At 41.9% G+C, this 18,324-nt stretch overlaps 1 protein-coding gene across 4 annotated transcripts in view; it reads left to right on the top strand.

Annotated features, from left to right (window-relative positions):
* Nucleotides 1-18,324, top strand: part of HDAC4 (histone deacetylase 4) — a 392,113-nt gene that overhangs the window by 36,599 nt on the left and 337,190 nt on the right. For 2 of the 4 annotated variants that reach the window (XM_081338797.1, XM_081338799.1), the window contains exons 2-3: nucleotides 11,988-12,171; nucleotides 12,285-12,513. The exons of 1 other annotated variant lie outside the window; for it this stretch is intronic. In XM_081338797.1, coding sequence (XP_081194923.1) covers nucleotides 12,492-12,513 — 22 coding nt within the window. In that variant the 5' untranslated portion in view covers nucleotides 11,988-12,171; nucleotides 12,285-12,491. The remainder of the gene's footprint in view (nucleotides 1-11,987; nucleotides 12,172-12,284; nucleotides 12,514-18,324) is intronic. One more of the 4 variants, XM_081338798.1, reaches the window with a different exon arrangement.

The following is an 18,324-nucleotide window of genomic DNA, read 5'->3' on the forward strand; positions in this document are numbered from 1 at the left end:
GTGGCTCTTTCACCGATTCAGGTTGCCTACCCCTGAGTTAGACAGAGGCTTAAACCACCACTTGTAATTCGGGAGGGGGGGGGAATGAAAGGAAAAAAGTCCATCCCCCTCCCTGATAGTAAGGGCTTCACTTTCAAGGGCTGGAAAAGTGCTTTCTGCTAAGGATCATAGCTTGTAGGGAGAGTAAAAGGAATTTTCTCACCCAGCTCAGCCGATTGCTGTTTCAATTGCTGTTCTTTTGTCTCCGCCAAACAGCTGCTAATTACAGAACGCAAGATGCGGTCCGCCTTTCTTCCTGCCGGTTCCAGGGGCTCTGTTGGGACCAGCGGTCTGGCTGCCGCCTAGCCTCAGTCCTCAGACACTCGCCCATTATGAGCCACCTCTACAGGGCAGCATTCAGTCCATTCAGACCCACCAGCTGGTAGAATTCGGACCCAGGGGAAGAGAGAGAGAATTCCCCAAGTCTATCTTCAGCTGACGTCAGCAGAAACTCCATAGTGTACATTCTTGGCCGTGGAAGTTTGGCCCCTGGCAACAGTTCAATGGTACAACCACTGGGCCAGTGAGGAGGCAAGGTATCACATTGTTTCTCACTGAATGTCTCTGCTAGGTCCCAATACTCGCTGGGGATGAGCGGCTCGCCTGGTGGCCGTGAGGCAGCCATGTGCGCTTGCTCATTGGGTGGGCTGAAATTCCCTGTGACTGTTGAATCAGTGAGGGGATCGGGCTCTATAGGTAGTCTCACAGTTCTCATGCCTTTCTCCCACCAGATAAACGGCTTCCATTTATCCAACCAGGTTAATCCTAAGATCACTGCCTCAGTCATTTTTGGAGCCACCAGGAAATGAATGAACTCCCAGTGCTCACCTATTTCTAGGCGTAGGGGCTCCGTAAATTGCGTGACTAAAGTCCCTCCCATCAAGGAGCCATCAGCTTGCTCAAACCTCACAGTGTTGGAGAGCATTTTTGCTCGTATGACCAATTTTATGGCAAATAGCAAACTAATGACGCATCGGGAGCATCCAGAATCAACTAGCACTTTTAAATTTACCTGCGTACCCGATTTAGGATTATGAGCTTGGCAGGTAGTGAGAAAGGTGGGACATGTCAGCTCACCATCGGGTTGTTCTCTCCGTCATCGCTGTTGAAAGAGGTTAGAATGAGTCCCTGCATCCTGTTGAAAGAGGTTAGAATGAGTCCCTGCATCCTGCTGTGTGGGGGATGTGACTGGGCAACAGGTCCCTGTGTGATCTGCTTGGATTTGTTTCTTACTGGCTGCTGTGCAGGTTTCTTTCTCGCTGCTGGTCCCGGTCTGTTCTGCTGTTTGGGGTAGGGGACTGGGAAGATCGCTGCTTGATGTCCCTGCTGTCTGCATTGGAAGCACTTGATTGGCGGGCCTGCAGGTGACCTGGGTGGTGGTTGCTGTTCGGGTTGCTCTGGGCTCGGATCGGCTTGGGGAGGTTTCTTATAGCTAGCAAGCTGAATGTCTAGTTTTACTGCTGCCTGGTACCATGCTTGCAGCTGATCAGGTACAGCTCGATAGATGCAGGACCGAGAGAGGTGGTCATCCAACCTTCCCTGAAGGGATGGACTATGGACTGCTCAGGCCACCTCTCTAGACTATCTTGTGAAACTCTCATACATACTCCAGGGCAGGCCTGCTGGCTTGCTTTATCTTGTGGATTTGTTCTTCTTCTTTGAGGGCAATGGACGGGTCCTCAAATCTTTCAGTCCTAGGAGGAAAAGTGGGGGATCCTCCAATTCAGGGGCTTGCTCATTGTATAAATTATTCAGCCATTCAGATGCCTCTCCCTCTAGGCTGGACACAATCACATCGACCATAGCAGCTGGGTCTGGGTAGAGGTAGGCACAGTGGTTCAAATGAGAGTGCACTTGGTTGAGAAAGAAAACCAGCTTCTCTGGGTCACCATCTAAGGTTGCCCTGAAAAGTGGATCAAACACTGGTTGCTGCATGCCCTGGGGTTGCACATTTAGGGGCTGTGGCCACGCCCCCTGCTGTGGTTGTAATATCTGCAGTTGCAACCTCCTGGGTTGCCAGGGGTCTCCCAAAGACAGCTGCCTGGGTTGGGGCTGTTGTTGAACTTCCTGCTGTTGGCTAACATAGAGTTGTGGCACCCTCTGCTGTTGTAGACCCCTCAAATTGTTGCTGCTGGTTCTACCAGCTGCTGATCTCCTGGCTTCTGCACCACCCCAAGCTGTTGCAAGGCCTCTATTAGCTGTGGCAAGCTCAGAGGTTGCTGACTGTCTACTGCGGGTGCTGCCAAACTCCCCATTGCTGCAGAGGCCTCAGACTAGGCTTCTCTCTCTCTATGGGGCTGGAGGCCCTTGCAGGGGAAGACAGGGTCTGGAAGGCTGTCTGATCTGCAATGGAGGGGCTATAGGCTCCTCTTAGTAGGAGTTGATTTCTTCTTCTCATCTCTAGCTTTTCAAATCTTTCCAGTGACTCACCCGAACCTTCAGTGGCAGACGATCAGGTAGCTCTCCACCGGTCTGCTTTTGAAACCTTTGAGGGTAGCAAGGCAGTCTTCAGGCGTCTGGAGTCTCCACTGGGCTGGCCCTGCTCTAAGGGCCAGATCAGCTCTCCTAGCTGGGAGACCTGCCAAAGTTTTTCTTCCCCCAGCTTGTTATCTGTCGCTTCTCCCATGGGATAGCAGCCGCTGCCAGGTTGCTAGCTTCAAGCGGTTTCTCTTTCCCATGATGAAATCTTCTCTTGAATCTCTGCCAGCTCTCCTCAAGTCTGGAAAGAGCGGCTGGGGTTCAAGACTCCTAAATAGTTTGAAAAGTTTTAGATCTTGGCTTAATTTCATGGTTCCAACAAATGCAGTACTTCAAAGAACTTCAAGGCATTGTTTACCTTAAAGAATCTTTTATTACACTCGCATAGCTTCAGCACGTACATATTAGAAGCCAAGATCTGAATTCTCCTCCCCTGAACACATCTTATCAAACACAATTCCCTCCCTTAAGCGTCATAAATCACATTCTCCACTTAGTTTAAAATGCAAACTTTCCCTCCTGTTTAACAACCCGCCAAATTCTTCTCTTCTCTTATTACAAACAGTCTTGAGATATGTTCTCCCTACTATCCCCAGTGTCCACTAATTCTAGCTCTAAAAATAATATATGAGTTAAAGGAAGACTACATCTCCCTATGTTGTCAAGCAAGAACATCTGATATTAGCAGCATTGACAGGAAGCATATAATTTCCCAAATTTGGGGTTTTCCATTAGTTTGTACTGTTCATCTTTAATATGTACTTCTTGAAGGCAAATCAAATCTAAATTCAATTTTTAAAATTTATTTTTAAAAATGCCTTTTTCACTACTGAATTCAGTCTGTTAATGTTCACTGATAGTAAGGTGATTTATTCCTCCATCATTTCACTTATAAATAGGTCTAGCTGTCCTGGTGGTTCTTATTTCTCTCTGTTCCTTTGCTCTAGTTCAGGGGTCAGCAACCTGAAACAGTGAAAGAGCTACTCGGAACCGGTTCCCTCACAAAAGGAAAAACTGGGAGCCGCAAAAAATGTGTGCACATGTGCGTACATGTGCGCATGCGCATAACAGGATTTGACTGAAGAGTGGAGCCAAGGCGAGATATGCACCTACCCTGCATATTTGAATTGATTGGTTGAACTTTTTTAGTCCCACTTTTTTTTTTGGACTGCACATGGCAGAGGACTGGGAGCCGCAGGAGTCGGCTGAAAGAAGCCGTTGCAGACCTGTGCTCTAGTTCCTTCCCGTTCTGCTCGCTCTTTTTGTTCCATTTCATTTTCTTTTAACTGTACAGTTCAATTCTTCTTGTCCCTTATCATCCATTTTCACTCTTTTCTTCTTTTCTTCCTCCATACCATAATGATAGTCATAAAATTCTATTGCCTTGTCTATTGAATCTAGCCTATATCTTTTATCATGCCAAGTCACCAATAGTCCTTCAGGTATCAACCATCTAAAGTTTATATCATATTTGATCAGTTTTCTTGCCAGAAATTGGTGTTTCCTTGTATCTCTCACTCTTCTAGGTATCTGTTTTAAGATAACTGTTTATTTCTCTTTGTAAACTATTGACTTTCCTTTTACTCTTTGCAGTATTTCCATTCTAACCTACTTCAAAAATCTAACATGTATTTCTCTGGGAAGTTTATTCCTCCTTGCATAATTTGTGTGAACTTGGAAAATTTCAGAAAACGCCTCCTGTTTACTCAGTTCCAACACCTCAGCCAGCAACTTTCCCATTTTATCGGCAAGAGCTTCCCCTTTCTCTTCTTCTACATTTTGAAATCTCAAAAAGTGTTCAACCTTCTCCATTTCTAAAGATATTACTGTTCCCTCAAGGCTCTTGCCTTCCTAAGTCAATCTCTGGTCTCCTTTTCTCCTCCTTTTTCTCAGTTTGTTCTGACTTTTCTTCTATCTTCTTAATTCTTCATTTTTAGTCATTATTTGTTGAATATTTTCTACTTTGTCATCCACTTTTTGTATTCTTTCCTTCATCTCTTCATGTAGTTTGGTTATTGATTCCCGAATTGATTGAAACATCATTTTTGTTTCCGCTTGCATCACATTTGTTTTCTCCTGTTGCAAAATATTATCCAGAGATCTTTGACTGGCTGGACTCAAAGCTACTGCTGAGGAGGGGGCTGATGTAGTTTTCTTCATCTTTAAATATTAACAAATAAAAGAAACCAAAATTTCACAACACACTCCCAGACATTCCACAGTCCCCCACCCAATTGCCTCCCAGCTTCAATAAATTCCTTATGTTGACAATCTCATTACCAGATCTCTCTGTCACTCTTATTACAACCTCTGTCCAGAGAACCTATAGTATATTAATCCAAGAATTCTTTTAAATATAGTTCTTTACCCTTTTTCTCTTCTTCTTTATAATAATATGTAGAAATATTATATGAAATTATTTATAGTCCACAAAAACCCAAATACATCTCTAAATGTCTTTTGCGAAATAGACCAAAACATCCTTCATGAACCGTCTTCAACTCTTCTTCTCTTCCTCTTTGACAAATCTTATATCAGAAATTATTTGTAAGGCCCAGCTGTGTCCCCAACAATCTTTCACAAAATAACCCAAGAGTTTTTCTATAACTATTTTAGTCTCTTCTTTTTTTCCTCTTTAACAAATATCAAATCAAAAATTATTTGTAGTTCATCAAAGCCTATCAAAGTTATTTAATCCATCAAAGTCTGGCAGGTCTCTATATTTTCCAAGTCTATATTTTACAAACCTCAAAAAAAATTATCCTATTTAGCCTGAAAGCAAGTTCCTGCTGTTTCCTAGCTTCAGCCTGCTTGATTGCTTATTATCTGTTAGAGCCAGAGAGCTGCTAGGTTCACACAATGCTTCTACTCTGTTTCAGCTTTCCAGACCAAACAATTTTCCGGTGCCAAAGTTAGTTATTATTTACAGTTTCCACTCCAATCTACACTTCATGTTCAAGGTCAACCATTTTCTCTTCTTGATATCTTTTTCTGCCAGTAAGGACCAGTAAATGGCACACTTTCTGCTTGCCTCTATTTTAGTCTCTTTTTATTTTAGTTTTAAAGTTTTTTTATAAAGTATAAATTGTCCAACTTCCAGCTCTTATTGAAAATCTTATTGAAAAAAGAAAAACAAGAATTCAATCCCATTAATTTCTTAGTGTCTGTTTTTTTTCTTAAAAAGGGAGTAATAAATCCTTCTTCATATTTCTGTCCTCTTCATGAGTTCACAGCCTAATCGCCACCGTGTCCAGAGGTGGAAGATTTAAAATCCCACCTTTCTTTTTTACTCCCACTTTCAGCCAAATCCAGTGTTAAGGGAGAACAAAATCTTTTCTAACAGAGATCAGAAAAATCTCACCCAGAGCAAACACACCATTCTTCAAACTTCTTGTATCTTTCTGGTCCCATCTGTCACACCTCAGCAGTCTGAGAGCTTCTCCTCTGTTCCCACAGGAAATTGTGATGTCCCTGCGGCCTGCAGAGTGTCCTCTTTTCTTCACTAACCCCTACAGGGTTGGCTAGGGTCTCCAGACCCCAAGAGAAGTGAATTTTGACGATTTTCATGGAGCCCCATGAAAGAACATCATGTTGCTGCAACACTATCCACACCCCCTCTCTATTTTCAACCCTGAGGAAGTTACTTTCAACATATGGAGCAAGATCACCTTGTTCGCTACTTCTTCCTCCAGGGCCACGATAATGCAGTTCACCTTGGTTTTGTTGTCTGGGAAGTTCTGGCCATGCTGTGCCATGAAGTTCTAAAGTTGAGTGAGGATGTACGCCCTGCTCTCCATCTCCGCCAAATCTCACTTTCAGCTCTGGGATCCTATGGTCATGTTTCCTGTCTGGCCCTGCGGGGACAGGGGGTGTTGGGGTGACCAGCTGTATTACTGGTGCTGGTGCCTATGCAGGAGCAGGCTGCTCTAGTGGGAGATGGGCTATGGGTTCCCTTCACATTTCTTTGATGAATTCAGTCCTCCGGTCCATGGTTATGTCAGTAGCTCCCTTCTGGGGTTGCCATAGGTTGTACTGCCCCCTCCATTGGCATGGCTTGGCTCTGATCCCTCTAGTGATGGACATCCCTGCTGACGCCTCCTCCGACTTCCCGATGGAGGTTCCTTCCATCTCTTGGGGGATGGGGGCAGCCGCACAGGATTCTCTGTGGCTGTCTCAGGGTGGGCACTGGGCTATACCATGATTTGCTGGTTCCTTCTTCAGGGTGGTAGAGTTTTTGGCTACTGTCCCATGTCAGGACTCATGGCTTTCCTCTAGTCCCATTGTGAAACCTTCCCAATTTCCAGTTCCACTTGGTCTTTGCCGGAGCTAGCTATGGTTCTAAAAATTACAAATTCCCCATGATAGGTTAATCTCTGGGTGGATTAAAAAATGCTGGCTTAATATCAGACCTATCTTAGCTTGACCCTCTAAGTTAGAACAATCTTTAACTCCATCTGTTGAGAAAAATATAGTTTAATAGAGGTCAAGTGAGTTACAGTAGTGCAAAGCCAGAACTGAGATTTGCATGTCAAAATCATTACGTTCTGTTCCCCCCTGTTGTCTGCCTCTCGCTGCCCATCAATCAAGTTCTTGTAAAGTGTTTCTACCACAGCCAGTCTGAGCCCAGGTTGATCCCGTTCTTGCTACTGGGTGACCTTGGAGTGACTTCTACTTTCGGTTCCCCCCCAAGCATCCCCCCTCACCACAATTCATGGGAGTCTGTCACTGCATAATAGTGAGGCACAAGCAAGCATAAGGTGGCAGCTGACATCTTTTGAAATTTTCTTTTATAATGCATAAGCTGAATTAATGTACATTTTGATAGTTTCAGTTCCCATTCTTTTTTCATCCCAGTCTGATAATTTTGATAGTGCTTGACCTTTCTATATCCTTATCAGCATGTTCAGGAATCCCTTGGAATGTTAGGCAAAACTCTTTTCTCTGAGGCAATCAGTGTTAGCCTCCATTCTATTTTCAACAAGATCCTTCTCAACAAAACACAACCTTTATTATCGGCTACCAGATAACACTCTAATGGAAAAAAAGTAAAAATGTGACCATAAACATGTAAGTAAAAGCAAAGTCCACCTGATGTATTAAGTTATAGTTATTTAGAAATCCAGTCAAATCAGCAGAGAAAAAAAATTCAATATAATGTAACAGCTTAGTTCAAAGAAAGCTTTTGACTTTCTGCTTTATATCAATTCCACCAACTGGAGATTTTTAAGAAGAGACTAGACTTTCACTTGTCTGAAATGGTATACTGTAGGTTCTCCTGCTTGAGCAGGGGGCTGGACTAGAACAGGGCTTTTCAACCTTTTCACCCATTGTACCACTTTTAGGATATGGCAACATCTGAGTACCACCAGTTGTCTAGCAAGGTGTCAAAAACTTGACCAAAAAAAAAGGAAAAAAGTGATGAAGTACAGGTAGTGTTTGACTTACAATAGTTTGCTTAGTGACTGTTCGAAGTTACAATGGCACTGAAAAAAGTGCCCCCCACAAGCCACAGCTGAGCAAGACACCTGCCTGCCTGCCTGTCCAAGGTTTTCATTGTTGTGAGCATTTCTGTTGAGGATTGGCAGTGGGGGTGGGGTGGGGTGGTTTGGTTTTTATCCCCCCCCCCCGCAGCGTGGTTGCAGCAGATTTTGGTCACATCTCATGACACTGTGACCATCATAAATATGAATTAGTTGCCAAGCATCTGAATGTAAATCATAAGACCCTGGGGATGCTGCAACATTCCAGCTGATAGGCGCTTCTTCTGGGCTCAGCAGAAGCGCCAGGATCAGCGCCAAGCTCCAGCTAGAGCCTGGCACTGATCCTGGAACTTCCACTGAGCCCTGACAGCCGTGAAGAAGCACTGATCCTGGCACTTCTACTGAGCCCTGACAGCCCTGCAGCTCCAGCTGTTTCTCGCTCAGGCTTGTGCGGTGCTGCCACGGGTTCAGCTCATTCCCCTCCCCCGCTACCACTTTTCTAGGATGGTCGCGTACCACCTGCCAGGTGCCAATGTACCACAGGTGATACTCATACCACTGGTTGAAAAGCCCTGGACTAGGAAGACCCCTAAGGTCCCTTCCAGCTATATTCTGTTCTATATAAACAAATTAATTACATGTAAAAACAAAGACAGTTTCAAAAATATTGAAAAGTTTGAAAAGAAAATCACTCTGTAGCCAAAGAAAGCCTTTCATAAATGGGAAAAAATGTAAAAGTGTATTAGCAGATCTGTTCTAGTGTTTAAATACATTTGGGTTGCAGCAGAGAACTGTTAGTCATCCCATCTTCCAACCAATCATTTAGCAAGCAGTCAGTCACAAAATTCTTCATTTCATGACTTTACTGCAAGCATTGGCTGTCCAGACATTGTCTAGTCAGTTTCACAAATTTTCCTTGATTTGGATTATTCTTCAGGCTCCAAGGAACATGCCTGAGCTTTAACCATCTGCAAACTTGAGCTCAGAAACAAAAAGGAGCTCCTTCAACTTGCTATTTCCCCACTGGAAGTCCCAAATTGCTAACATTATTAAAACATCAACCAGTGGATGTACAGAAAATGAACCTGTACATGCTATAATACTACTAACACAGCAATTAAACTTGTCTCAGTGCAGCAAAACAACAACATGAAGTCCATTCAGTGTTTTTGTACACCTGTGGGAGTATGCCAGAGAAGTTTGAAAAAGCCCAAGATCAATTTTTGACTTTCATAACTCAGTGTCAATTGTATGTGTGAGCTCTGCAGTAGAATTTACTCCAGATTGCACTAAGGTGATTTTTTAATCTTTTGCCCCTCATTGAGGGCAATGACCCATTGTTAGTTAATTAGTTTAACATCATGCTAAAACCATGGTGGCGAACCTAAGGTACACGTGCCACAGGCGGCACACAGAGCCGTCCCTGTGGGCACGTGTGCCATCGCCCCAGACAGATGGATGCAGGGCCAGGCTGCTCCCCTCCCCTCCCCCTCTCCTCCACGCATACGGAGTCTGGGAAAGCTGCGCGAGCTGAGCAGGGAGAGGCTACAAAAGGAGCAAGTTTTGGCAGGAGCAGCATTTGGTGCAGACAGGGAGCAAGCACAAGTGGTGAGTTTCAGTGAGTTTCAGTGGCTGCTGCTCCAAGCCCCTCGACTGGCTGGCCATGCAGGGGAGGAGGGGGGTGAGGGACCGCCGGGTATCTGGAGCCACCTTGGCTGGTCGCTGGCCTCAGCATTCCCCAACAAGACAGCAGAGTTTGCACACTGGCTGCCCAGCCTCGTGGCAGCAGTGAGGCAATGGCACCCCTGCCCTGTCCCATCCCTTACCTTGCCTCACCCTGCAGGATGAGCCTCCTGCCCACCGCCCCAGAGACCCCCTGGATCTCCCCAACCCTGCCCAAGCCTCCACAGGCATCTCTCCCCAGAAGCAACATCAAGGTGGCCATGCCCACTCTGGCCACGCCCACCCAGTCTGCCATGAGCACTGTAGCCACGCCCACCCAGTGGGGCACACCCACCCATCACCTGGCAATACATAAGTGGGTTTGGGCACTTGGACTCTAAAAGGTTTGCCATCACCGTGCTAAGGTTTAGTCCATTTTTGACAATTTGGCCAGGAAAACAACATCATATAAGAAGTGATTCTCGCCATTGTCCTTAATAAAATGCTGGACCTATCTTCACATATGGGATGAGGGGTTGATTCTGATAAAAGCATGTGTGTAAAGGCTTATGAAATTAACTTTGGGGAAGGCATAAGAATGCTGTTAAGAGGCGAAGAGAGAATGAGTCCTTAAGGAGAGACTTTGAAAAAAGATTAGACAGTGAGATAAAGGGAAAGTTTGAGAAAAACTATCTCCATCTTTATATTGTTTAGGCACAGAGAAACTTGGACAGGATTTCAAGGTTTTGCTATTCTTCCTTACTACAATAAAGAAAATCCCTGGAATCCCTGATATCCCTATGAAGGGCTGATAGAGGGGCATTAAACTAGAACAAAGGGGAAAGGCTGCCAAAACCCCAGAAAGAAATACATAATGGAGAATGAGCCAAAAAAAGCAGAATGCAAAGGAAAAAAAATAGCAGACCAGGATGGGAATGAAGATTTGCTGGTTATACAATTATGCCAATTATTGTGAGGAGAATGAGGGATTCCAGTGGTAATTTATTTGATTTCTTTCCTGCCTCTGTTTTAGGAACTCAAGATAGTATTTTATTCCTTCCCTGTAACGTTCTGTACATTGGACTGAAATAAAATGAGTAGCCCAGAGTAAACAGGATTTTTTTATATCTGCATTTGCACAGGATTTCCCTGGCCTAATCCAGCACTTTAAACTGCTAAACCACACTGAATAATTTTAGAGGTAATGGAAGATGGAAGAAAAGATGAAAATATAAATAATGTCTGAACTAACGTTACAAAAGTTACAGATATTCTTAAAATGAGAAAGTAGTTAAAGCTGTGTATTGCAAGACATCAAGTTAAAACAGGCTATCTTCATGAAACTTAATTTTCCTTTTTAAAATTCTAATAAAGCATATAAAGATGAGGCACCTATTTCCATTCTGATAAAATATACTTAATAATCACTAGTCACCAAGATGCCAAATTAAAGAAAATGATTTTTTTAGAGTAATATTTTGAAGAAAATGGATTTGTCCTGGAAAAAAAAGTTATTTGAGGATTTACTTAACATTAATTATTGGCATAATGTCATGGCAGTATGTTGTAACAATGAAATACAGCACATACACATCAACTAAATAATTAGTTACACTTGCCACTGTGTATTGCTTTTCCACAGAATACATACTAAGGTAATTACCATACAAACATCCCTGTGATGTGGACATTTTAAGAAGTATTTTTCCAGTTAATTCATTACCTTCAGATTTCACAATCTCATCATTGATTTTTCTTGGCAACAATGCAAAAGTGATTAATCACCATCTTGTTCCATTTTTTAAAGGTTTTTCTCAATTTAGCCTAATGTCTCCAAGATCAACCAAGGTTGGTTGACACTGCCGCCTTAAGACAGGCAATCAGCAATTAAAAGAAATCTGTATATATTGTTTTTACAAGATAAATTCTTGAGACCATTGCCAAATAGAGCAATCAACACCAATGTGAGAAAATGTACTTTATTGCTTCATGTCATTCACTGTATAAAAATTATCTTTACAAAAAAGGGAAAAAAGCATATTGCTCTACAACAGTATTAATATATACAAACAGTTCATGGAGTATAATATAATATAATACAATACAATACAATATCATATAATTATTTCAAATAATAGACAAATAACTCTATAAAATAAAATAACTTTTGTTTATTTTTCCAGGACAAATCCCCTTTTCTTTAAAATATTACTTTAGAAAAATCATTTTCTTTAATTTTGCATATTCGTGACTATTGATAATAGTGTCTGAAGGTCACAAATTAAGGAAGGCTAGGCACTTAACTATAATTTGTTTTCTTTTGAACAGGAAGAATAATGAGATACAAAAAATACCCCATTGAAAGAAAGTACTGGCTAGTGACAGGCCCTTCCAATGCTGCCCTTTCTTGTTGAGGGAGAGTAATTAAAGAATGGTATATTCTGAAAGACCAAGAGAAAAAGAAAAGTAGAATGTATAGGGAGGGATGCAAGTAGTTTCTATCTGATTACAGGTATTATCTTTATACTTTTATCTACGGTGACATTCCTTCTTAAATGCGAATTTTTCTTTGGTTAAGCATTCAAATGTATAAGACTTTTTTTATAGGTATACTTTTTTTTACAGGTATACAATTACAGGTATACAAGCTACTATTCTTCTGGATTGCAATGCTTTACATAATAAAATGTTTTTCTGACTGAACTAATGAGTATGAATCTGCTTCCTGGATATACTTTTTATGTTCTGGAATACTGAAGCTCTTCAAGATTATTGTCTATGTGGAAGCCAGCATTTGTCATACTTCATTAAAGAGATTAGATTCTGCTAGCAATGAGTTCTGAAAACCATTCAGGTAAGGTTGAAAAAAATTCAAATCTTTTTCTAAAACCAAAAAATTGTGGAAAAATTATATGTCCTGAAAACCAATTATGTGATGTCTATTCTCTGGATTTTAAGTATCTGGAATGAAATAAGGAACAAAAGCCTACAGCAGCCAGAATGTTTTATTAGAGTAAATGTATCAGAACTGTTACAGGATATTATGAACCAAAAGTGACAAATGGATGTAAGGAATTCTGATTACCTGCAAATCTAAGTTGGGCGTTTGCCAGTTGACAAGGCAGGTTTCTTAACTGTAGAAAGACACTAATACTTTATGTGCTAAAGCAAATATTTATTACAAACATGGAATATTAATTGTTAGAATAAAAAAGTCAACCTTCCTTTCTAGTACTTTGGTAGAATAGGTACCGTAGTTAGTTTGGATATCAAAATTGTTTTGTACTTTTACACATTTAACAGCATGCGTGATAAATATACACTTAAGGAACATCAGAACAGAAGTTTTTGGACTTTGTACAGAATTCTCCAGTACTACTACTGAAACACACACTATAGGTCAGAGCAAACTCATTACACTTGCCACTCATTTAGACTTAATCCAGAAGGTTCTCTTGAGAGATCAGAAAAAATTAGCACTACCAGTAAAACCACTTTCATACGTTCTTTACTGAAAGGTGGTTGAAAATGTCATTAAAATGTATTATGTTTTTCAGTTGAAGTCCTTCTAGTGGAAATGCCATTATTTGATTATGTATATTGCTTGAAGAAGGGTTATCTCTTATGTTATAATTATTAAGTAACTTGTGGGTCGGCCCAATTTAATGAGATGCTGTGCAGATCTGTTTCAAGGTGTTTGGAACAATTTCTTTTCAATTAGAAATATAGCTAGTCTTTGACATGATGGCAATTAGGACTGGAATTTCCATTGCTAAGGAATGCCATTAAAAAGTGCTACCACATTCTTAGTGACAGCAATTCCTGCAGTTCCTGTTGCCATCATAAACAGAATTCCACTGTTGTTGTTGTTGTTAGTTGCGAATTCGTGTCCGACCCATCGCGACCCTATGGACAGCGTTCCTCCAGGCCTTCCTGTCCTCTATCATCTTCTGGAGTCCATTTAAGCTCACGCCTACTGCTTCAGTAACTCCATCCAGCCACCTCATTCTCTGTTGTCCCCTTCTTCTCTTGCCCTCAATCTTTCCCAGCATTAGGCTCTTCTCCAGTGAGTCCTTCCTTCTCATTAGGTGGCCAAAGTATTTGAGTTTTAGCTTCAGGATCTGGCCTTCTAAAGAGCAGTCAGGGTTGATCTCCTCTAGGACTGACCGGTTTGATCGCCTTGCAGTCCAAGGGACTCGCAGGAGTCTTCTCCAGCACCAGAGTTCAAAGGCCTCAATTCTTTGGCGCTCAGCCTTTTTTATGGTCCAGCTTTCACTGCCATACATTGCAACTGGGAAGACCATAGCCTTGACTATACGCACTTTTGTTGACAGGGTGATGTCTCTGCTGTCTAGATTTGCCATGGCTTTCCTCCCCAGGAGCAAGCGTCTTTTAATTTCTTGGCTACAGTCCCCATCTGCAGTGATCTTGGAGCCCAGGAAAATAAAATCTGTCACTACCTCCATTTCTTCCCCACCTATTTGCCAGGAATTGAGAGGGCCTGATGCCATGATCTTGGTTTTCTTAATGTTTAGTTTCAACCCAAGTTTTGCACTCTCCTTCTTCACCCGCAACAAGAGACTCTTCAGTTCCTCTTCACTTTCTGCCATTAGAGTGGCATCATCTGCATATCTTAGGTTGTTGATATTTCTTCCACTGTTAGGTGAGGCAATTTCTTACGAGTTTCACAGATCCAAAGTCAGTGAAAATGTGTTGCTTAGCAATGGCTAAGCTTTCCCACAAACAGTGGAAAAGTGAAAAGTCACAGGAAGTTGCAAGTCCCAGATAGGCAGGTGTGTGTGTCGGGATTCTGCTGGGTTGTGGAGTGAAAGGGTATTGTGAGGATGGATGAAAGGGATGGTGTAAATCTTGGAAGTTATATGAAAGTGAATCAGAGTGCAAGGAGGGTGCACAAGAGGGTGTATGAGGTTACAGCATGGGTTGGGAAGTGTGTGTGATACAGTTTTGACAGAATTTGCAAGAGTTCAAATGGGTACACAAGAATAATATGGGTTGAGAGGAACTGTGGGGGTGCAAATCAGTTCATGGAGTGTGGCACAGGTCAAATAAAGTGCATGAGGGTGCAGTGCAGAGGTGGGAGTGGCCAGTGTGGTCTGAATATAAAGGGCCTGAGGGAGGTTGTGCAGATGGGAGAGTCTTATCACAGTGACTCACAGTGACTTCCCCACTGATTTTCTTGGGAAAGCAGCAGAGAAAATTTCAAATGGCAGTTATGGGATAGTGGGGCACTGCAATCAGTTATAAATGTGAACTGGTTGCCAGGTACCTAGATTATGATCACATGACCACAGGGGTGCTGCAGTGGTGGCAATTCTGAGGATGTCGTAACTTTGGACAAATGGTTGTAGATCAAAGACTATCAGTATACTTATTGTGATGAAGTTTAGAAGTATGTTTCATTTCTTTATTTTTCTCTTTGCTCTTTTTTACTTGCATTTTTAAAATTCACATTCTCTTAAATTTTGTTTATTTTGATTTTACTATTATAATCAAAATACTTAATAACACAAACTTTGGGAGGAAGTTGTGAGTTCCAATTATAGTTAATTCTAATTTAGTGGCTGCAATTGACTAACAACAACTCAGTCATTAAGTGAAGATAAAGTAAGAGGGTTAAGACTATGGTAATAAGAGCAGGAGAATAAGAAGTAGCACTCCATCTCTGATTGATTCATTATTTATCATGAGTTGCAATAATTAGAAAACGTGTTTGGATAAAGGAGACATGTCAAACTCATGACGTCATGTGACATTGCAAAACCTGTCGGGATGGTTTTGCCATTTCCGGCAATGGGGTGAGCACGGCTTCTGGATGATGTGTCCAGCCCAAGGGCTGGCAGTTTGACACCCCTGGGATAAAACAAAATAAGTAAATTAATTTACTTAATTAATTTAATTAATTTAATTAATTTAATTTAATTTATTGCACAGATGATTTCAATTTTATTTTTATCTTGATTTCTGTACTTATTATATGTTTTGTTGTTAGCCGCCCTGAGTCCTTCGGGAGATAGGGCGGGATATAAATCCCATAAATAAATAAATAAATAAATAAATAAATAAATAAATAAATAAATAAATAAATAAATAAATAAATAAATAAATAAATAAATACATACATACATACATACATACATACATACTGTATATATAAAGACATTTTTCTTTACATATAACAAAAGAAACTGTCAAGGAAAAAGAAGAGGAATGGTGATGAAGAATCACTCATACATCTCAATGAAATATGTAAGAAATTGTCAGCACAAAGAACAGGAATAGTAGTGAATCTAAAGGACAAAATGGAGAATGTTAAACCAGTTTCAAGACAGAGTTAGAAAATATCAGCACTGATGACTTGATAACAGATTATGTGTATTGTGTACTGAAGCCACTGTGCATATCAGAGCTGCCACTCTTTGCTTGCACTAATGCTTCGGTAGATGCCATTCTGCCATAAGCATGGCGGGAGGGACACTGTGGAAAGAAGGGGGAAACCAAAAGTGATCCTTGTGCCAAGACATCCTAAAGCTGTGGACCTGGGAAGGGAATGCAACTCCTATCCTTTTACCCAAATGTTGCAGGAACAGTTACTAAAACATCTTTGAATATGACTGGACAATGGGGAGATAATGGGGTGGAATGAAGAAGGGAAAATGAAGAAGGGAAATCTTTGCGCGCAAACTCTTAGACCTAGCTTTGCTACTATAACCACTTGGATTTTAGTAAAAGTAACCTTTTTGCTACAAATACAATCAAGAGTGTTTCTTTCCTAACAGACCAGGCTGGGGCAGGTCTGACATTAAGGCAGATCTGCATACCAATTTTTCTGGAGGTAATGACTACTGGGGAAATTATGCAAACATGTTTATCCTGGAAAAGGAAAAGGAAGAGATGGAAGATTCCAGGGTGAAGGGAGAACCAGAAACCCTGGGTGCTCAACAGGAGGAGCCTGGAGCAGCCAACTCCAGCTCAGCACTCCACACAGATCAAACAGTCCCAGCTCCCAACACAAAATCCAGCACCAGCAGGCTGTCAGGTTTCCAACGTATGGGCCTTTCAAGTAACTCAGAGGCATTGTTTACCTTAAAAGTCCTTTATTAGCCTAATACACCGGCAAATGCTTGCTTGAAGGAAGCTGGAATCTGAAATCTCCGCCCCTTGCACAATATATTAAAACACATTTCTCCACCTTTCTAATTTTGTCATTAATCATATTCTCCAATTAATTTAAAGAATCAGTTTCCCTTCTGTTAGAAAATCCGCCAAGGTCTTTTCTTCTTTAGTTAGAGAGATGGCCTTGAAGGTGCAATCCTACTTGCCCCCCCTCCCAACCTTAAATTGAATCTCTTAAAGCAATACACGTTTAACATATGAAATGGCTACTTCTTCATCTTATGTCAAGCAATAACATTTGATGTTAGCACCGTTGACACAAGAGCTCAACCAGCTTCCACTCTATCAATATTGACTGTCCCAGTGGCACCTGTCGCTCCACCAGTACCAGAAGCAGCTACCTTTAGCACTGGTCACCTTTCCAGGTCAGGGAGGGTGCCAACCACCAGGATTGGGGGTGAACTACAATGAGAACCTGAAGCAACTGGCGTACTTCCTGGCTCAAGTGTAGCATTCCATGGATTGAGTACAAGATGTACCTGCCAGGTGACTTGGCCAGAATATGCTGTGTTGCCTGGGCCTTGGAGAGCGAGGTGGCCAAATGATTTGTAACCCTACATAATGATGATGCTGAGGAGCTATACCACCAACAACTTCATATTGGCCCTAAGGCAGAGGTTCAAAGACATCCTGGTGATTTGGAAAGCAATGACTCAATAAAATCAATCAGGCAAGGGAAGAGATCCATCGCAGCCTAGATCCAAGAGCTCCAGAACCTAGGCAGTTGACTAGTAGACTGGGCCCAGGCAATGCTCATCAAGATGGATCAAACCGTGAGATCGTCTACATTTGTCTGTCATGAGGAGCATCTAGAACCTTCCACCAGTATACACTTCACAAGCATACTTGCTGGGAACAATGAAAACCTTACACCCCAGAGAGGAAGGATTCATCCCATGGGAGAAAAGGGCCCCCCAGCCCTAAGCATTCTTTGTTTCCAATGTTTGCAATTGTCGATTGTCTTTCCCAGTGCCAAACAAGAGTCACCACCTGCGAAGCTCCCAAGAAGACTAAAGCAACCTGTAAATCCCAAGAGGGAGTGCTAAAAGGGGTTGAGATCATAGAGTTCATCCCATCATCAAGTGTAGATGAGATAACTCCGATCGATGGCCTGAAGTTGGATCAAGATAGTGACAGTGGAGAAGAAGACCAGATGGTAAGTGGCTCCCTAATCCCAGTGATGATCAATGTAGAATTAATGGTGCCTTCCTTGGGGTACAGGGCATGATGACGGCTTTACTGGACTTCGGGTGCACCCATTGCCTAGTTAGCCCAAATGTAGTGGAGAGGATTTATTACTCACAATAAATGCCACTCCACTTGTTTTCCTGATATCATGTCTGGAGTAATCTTCCAACTGGAAAAAGCCATTGTCTAAATACTGCAACTCTCTAACACCAAGGAGATCAATTTCCAACCTGATCATCTCCCGTTTAACAATATCTAATTTACCCTGATTTCTCTGACATTC

The sequence above is a fragment of the Vipera berus genome (genome assembly GCF_964194415.1).
Source record: "Vipera berus genome assembly, chromosome: 1".
NCBI lineage: Eukaryota > Metazoa > Chordata > Lepidosauria > Squamata > Viperidae > Vipera > Vipera berus.